The 6,000-nt window shown below is 39.4% G+C and overlaps 1 protein-coding gene across 6 annotated transcripts in view; it reads left to right on the forward strand.

The window, feature by feature from the left end:
• The window catches only part of LOC148008221 (calmodulin-binding receptor-like cytoplasmic kinase 2), a 57,659-nt gene extending 54,406 nt beyond the window's left edge, over nt 1-3,253 (forward strand). For all 6 annotated transcript variants that reach the window (XM_087674399.1, XM_087674397.1, XM_087674398.1 and 3 more), the window contains 2 exons: nt 2,256-2,554; nt 2,635-3,253. In XM_087674399.1, coding sequence (XP_087530525.1) covers nt 2,256-2,554; nt 2,635-2,862 — 527 coding nt within the window. In that variant the 3' untranslated portion in view covers nt 2,863-3,253. The remainder of the gene's footprint in view (nt 1-2,255; nt 2,555-2,634) is intronic.
• Nucleotides 3,254-6,000: the final 2,747 nt, after the last annotated feature.

Here is a 6,000-nt window from a genome sequence, read left to right on the forward strand (position 1 = left end):
CCCAATCTTCAATGAGTGGTGCACTGTGCTTCTAGGGTCTGTGATAGGTCATAGTCAACTTCATGACCACAAATGTGATAGAGAACTTGACACCAACGATCGTCATCGATGAATCCTTCAGTAGACAGGAGTACAACTAAGATACTTTGATCTCCTCCGCTAATCCAAGTGCCTTTTGCTATCAAAACTAACTAGTAAGCCTTCAAACCAATTTGCCCCTTGGTTTGCTTGGGGATTGGTCTTCACTCTACTTCTTGAAAGACAAATTCAGCCCCAAATCTGATATTGGCTGGCTAGTCTCTCAAATCTCCTTGAAATTCCTCAATTTCAACTGTTGGAATTCAAGTACTAGGCCCTCAATTTTGAGCACGCATCTTGAGGCAGCTATCAAAACCCTAATTTTTGTTGTAAATTAGCGTTTACAACAGAGATTAATTGAAATCTCTTCCTCTAATGGTTCAAATTGGTGGAAAATGTTGAGATTACTTGAGAGATGACTAGGAGACCTTGGCTATCACTTGCACCAGAAGGACCTTGGCTTCTATTACTTGCTCCTAGAGGGTTCCAAACTATAATTATACGCTGTAGGACTGTTTCTTGGTGGTTGCAAATCATATCAGCAGCCTCTTCTTGCTCTCTAATATCCTTCTTCTCTCTCACAATGGTTGGAATAGGCTTCCAGTAGTTCCTTAAAACGTTTTTTCCACTTGCATAGGCAAGTCTACCAAGTGCTAGTCTTTTAATTTCATTTTCCAGCATTATCCAGCTTATTAAATTGATTTTCATTAATTTTGAAAATCAATTTAATAATTATTCTAGTGATCAAAGAATTAGTTTCACGTGCCAATAATTAAATTGGCTAGGCCAATTGTCTTTGAAGTATCCCTGAGCAGTTATTAGCCCTTAGACAAGCATTAATTAATTAATTAATGCCTAGTCTCTACTGTCACCACTGATATTAGTGTCCAATAAATTGGTCTAGGCCCAGATTTGACACCGGATACCACCTAGTACGTGTTAGGTATAACTTATTACAACTTTTATATTTGACACCAATTGATATCTCAGGGTCCTAGGTCCCACACTGTGAAACACTTAACTTGCACCTCACATGTGCAAGTCACATCCGCACATTTGATTAACTTTTAATCAAATGCTAAGCAAAGCAATAAAATTTCACATCCTCGTGACAAATCTCGAAATGTAGTGGATAGCCTCTAGAGATATCAGGTAGTAGAAGATGCATCTTAGAAGAGGCTGGATTAGTATTTGACAGCGCAGCAATTGGCAGCAAAATCAGCAAAATGCTCATTAGACGATGATGTGGTAGTTGGGTGAGAGGTTTGAACAGAAAAATGCAGATACACATGGTGGTGTTGGTATAGCAAACACAAGGTCTGCTGATGATGTCAGCAACTGGCGACAGCAAGGAGACGATAAGTGCAGGTGTGATCTCGAAAAGGTTCAAGTAGTGCCTATATGGAGGACCATAAGGCAAGTAAAAGCTATTTTGGGTTTTAATGGTTTTCTTCAGAAGTTCATTAAGGACTGTGCTCACATTGTTGAACCCTTAAACACGTTTGCTCAAGGGTATCGAAAGGAAGAAGAAGCATATTAGAAGATAAATAGCATGTCTTATGAGCTAGATTTACCTCCGAAGATCCAAGTTTATCTCATGTTCCACCCGAGTCGTTTGAAAGGAGTGGGGAAAGGTGAATTGATAGTTCCAACTGAGGAAGTTCTACAGCTTGAGGACATTGCTCATTATGTCCAACTTGAGGCCGAACTGGTTCTTGGCCATAGGACTAAATGATCCCATCAGACCGTTTATCTGGAGTATTTGTCAATTTCAAAAACCACCCAGAGGCGGAGGCTACTTACAAGTACATCCACTAAAGAGTTGTAAGCAACTAATTTAGGTGTCAATAGAGTAATTGGTTGGAGACATTTCCTTTGATTTGAATTTGAATGTGAAATAAGGAACAAATGCCTATCGATTAGTTCTATCAAGCATGTGAATGTGAAATATGGTCCTGCTCTGGAACAGTAGATGGTACACTCCTCAGCTTATTTCTTAGTAGAATCACATATAAACTTGATGTTGACATTACACCTGCACATATTCACTTGTACATACCCTTAAAATCTGGGTGTATATCATTGTGAAAACATCGTAACTTACTGAGTAGGCAAGGCAATGTGCTTTTGAAGCTGGAGTTTGATTTCTTTTTCTTGCTTTGATGTTGCTGCTGCAGAGCGACCAATTATTCATCGAGATGTCAAAGCCACAAACATATTACTGACAAAAAGTTTCAGGGCCAAAGTTACTGATTTTGGGTTTTCCAGAGTTGGTCCTATGGAATCAGGTGCTACCCATGTCTCAACACAAGTCAAAGGAACAGCTGGATACTTAGACCCCGAGTACTTGAAATCTTATCAGCTTACACCTAAAAGTGACGTCTATTCTTTTGGAATATTGCTGGTGGAATTACTGACAGGCAGGCGACCTATTGAACAAAGTCGAGTTCTTGAGCAACGTATAACTGTGCGCTGGGTAAGGTCTTACATGCTCCTTTTGTTTGGACTTAACTCTGCTCTGGGAAGATTCTATAACTGTCTCTCTTTTTTCTGCAGGCCTTCAAAGCTTTTCTTGATGGCAATCTATTAGATCTCCTGGATCCAAGATTGGAGAAGAATGAGGCAGCTCACCTTCTAGCTACTAGGGTTCTTGAGTTGGCCTTCAAGTGTTCTGCACCAACAAAACATGATCGGCCAACAATGAAGAAAGCAGCAGAATGTTTATGGGAAATCAGAAAAGATTATCAATCTCAGATGCTGGTCAGCTCTCAGAGTGCCTCATAGCTGGTCAGCTCTCAGAGCACCCATAAAGTATCATGAACTTTTCTTCCTCCAGTTCCAAAAATGGTGGCTGTCTGTCTTCTGAAATCGACAGTCAAGCTCTGCCATGACACTAGCAACACTGGTACTGATTGTTAATGAGAGGACAGTCTGTTGCTCTACAATCTTTTATTTTTTATTCACTTGCTGCCGCAATAAAATATCAGAGACTTTGTAACAGACTCAGGCTTACTATTATTCATCAGTCAAGTCAGCTCACAGGCAATCTTGAATAGAATTTTCCATCATTACGACAAGGCAAGGTCTCAGGAATCTCTGTTCTTTAAGAGAAGAGAATTCATAGATAAACAGTCTTCGAAGAACTTTACTGCTAATTTAATGCAAGATTAACATAGTAGCTACCATTTCAGGCCTTCAACCCAATGAAGAGCCACATGTATGTGCACGCATAAACATGCACACCTGTACATATGTGCATGTGCATGCACCCACGATATAATTTTTATGTGGGAAAATATTGTATTAACAATCATATAAAGTGGCTGAACACTATAAGTACAGCCCAAAAAGTTATGCATTCCCAAAAAAGATCATATTGAGGTTATCCAATCCTTTAGTGACAAGGCTGTCAGAAAGGGACTGGTGTAGAGATTTTCTGAAGTAGGTGTAGCCATAAAAAATAGTGGCCTGAACTTCAATCTAACTGGCAAGAACTGAAGAGCCAAAAGAGCTTGCCAAGTTCGAAAGACGGAAAACAGAGTCCGAGAGAAACAAACACTCTTTGAATAAGCTCTTTTGAACAGGGGCAACTCTGAAAATGTGGGGAAAGGTCTCAATCAAAGCATCACATCTAGGACAAGGAGCAAGAGCAACCCTTGTGTGGCAAGCCAAGTCCAAAGGAATTAAAATAGAGTCTGAGAGAAGTATACGCTTTGCCCTTGTGAACAAGGACAACTACAGAAATGTGTGGAGAGGTCTTATTCAAAGCATAATATCTATGATAAGTAGCAGGAGTAATGCTTCTGATGGTAAGAATAGAATTGAAGGAATAATACTGATCATACATCTCCAAAGGAATGGTCACTCCTTGCATGATAGTTTGCTGGCCCATATTTTAGTTCTTGGCATCATTGAACGAGAGCATGTACACGGTGCTAAACTGCACTGGCATGTCTAGATCTGCAAGGCTTAGATTGCAATACAACATAGATTCTCGTAGTTTTGATGCCTTGCAGAATAATTCTTTCCATTACACGAAATGCTCTAGTCTTGTAACCTATTTGCAGAGTTCAGATTTGGAAGGAATCCATCATATTTCAAACCGGGCCAAATAAGCTTTTCATGATGACCCAAAGGGTACTCTCTTTGGGCTTGGGAAAGGCTTGCTTGTGCATCTTGTGAGAGAGGGGGATTCTTTCCAACCCTTAGATTGGCCCAGAAAAAAGCCAACTTTTGAGCCCAAGATTGTTGATTCGATTTTTGGGAAGCAAACTTTTTTAACAGCCAAAGGTTTGACACTTTTCTTATGCCTCTATGTCTTTCATATTGCCATTGATCTGAAATAATCGATTTCAGCCGTAGACCTCATAATGAGTTCAAAAAACAAAAAAACTAAATGCGGACCACAATAATAGGTTCCACATTTCACAAGTGAACAAAACAATGGTCATGTGGATAGCTTCGAATGTCATGGTTGACCAGTAATTTACCCACCTTGACATTAGTTCAAGGATAATATTCTAGCCAATAGGGTGACTCAAGTGGCTGCCTAGAAATCACACGCGAATCAAGAATGCATGTGGGTATAGTAAACAATATCAATCCATCACATTTAGACTATGACCTTTCGAGGTTGCAAGGCTCAAAATGTTATCTAAATTGAGGTTTTTGGCAATTTAGAATCCTTCTCGAAGATTGGCGAATCTGCTTACTTTATCCCTTACCTTGAGTGCATTCCATTTGGTATCAAACCAACCTTTTCGTTATGGTAAGAGAGGTTTTTTGACCTTTACACGATTTAAATTTTGTGAAATTGGTGTGCACACAAATATTGGAGATGACTCGAGGACTTGGATATTCTTTTTGTGCATAGTACCATGAATCAAGAAAGGACAAGGATTATTCATAGCAAATTGAGGTGACAAGGACGTCAATTAAGCAAAAACTTAACAATCTCCAGGGTAGAGGAAGATTCTCTCTTGATGGACGGATCTTTGGAAAGTTCTTTTGAGCTTTGATGGATGAATCTTGGGAAAATATTTTTGTGCTTTGTAAGGTTTGAGATACAGAGAGTTAGATATATGAAAAAAGCTCAAGTATAAAGTGGAATGTCTATGCTTTATGTAGAAACTCCCAAAACTCGCTCTGCTTGGAACATTCATAACCCAAAATTCATATTATGCAAACAGGTGAGGGTGGTTGTATGCTTCTCTCAAGCATGTAGTTAGTGGTGCTCTACAAACCATATTTACAAATGATCTTTCTCGCACTTTCTTGCACAAAGCTCAATATGTTTTTAATATTTTGGGCAAGTGCAAAAAGCATATCCATGCCCAGTTATATTTGCTCTATGTATGTGCAATCTCATAAGCAAATTAGGGGTGAGAATGCACCATGTAGTTGAGAGCGAAAAGAAAACTTTAGCAATGTTTATAAAACCTAATTGACCTATGAGCTTCGAGACACCATGCGTATCTAGAGGTGCAACAAAGAAAGGAGGATCTAGGCTATCAAATAATGTCCCTCATTAGGTGTTGTAATATTAGGGAGCAAGGTGTTCGAGCTAGGAGGACTTATATTCAACTTTGATGGTGAGTAATAATGGCCTTGATCCTTTCACAACAACTGGGTCATGATTTGAGGCTCTTAGATAGGTCTTGTGGATTGTGGATAAGAATGGAATCTCCAAATAGGGCTCTAGAATGTTTCCTTAGGTGGCTTTAGAGTTGCAATCAGGGTGTTTGATAGGGCGTCAATGGATGTATGTTCAAAGAAGTTGTTGATCTCTCTAGTTGGTGCCCTTGGTGGGTTGTGGTGTTAGCCTACTTATCAAGGGCTTCATGTTTGCATAGCTCTAATAGGTTGCCATGGCATCGTTGCTTTGGGAACTTAAATACTTTGTAAGGATACTATACGTACTAT

Source organism: Lygodium microphyllum, unplaced genomic scaffold, assembly GCF_053477565.2.
Source record: "Lygodium microphyllum isolate KBCC unplaced genomic scaffold, Lygodium_microphyllum_v1.1.10 scaffold_261, whole genome shotgun sequence".
Taxonomy (NCBI): domain Eukaryota; kingdom Viridiplantae; phylum Streptophyta; class Polypodiopsida; order Schizaeales; family Lygodiaceae; genus Lygodium; species Lygodium microphyllum.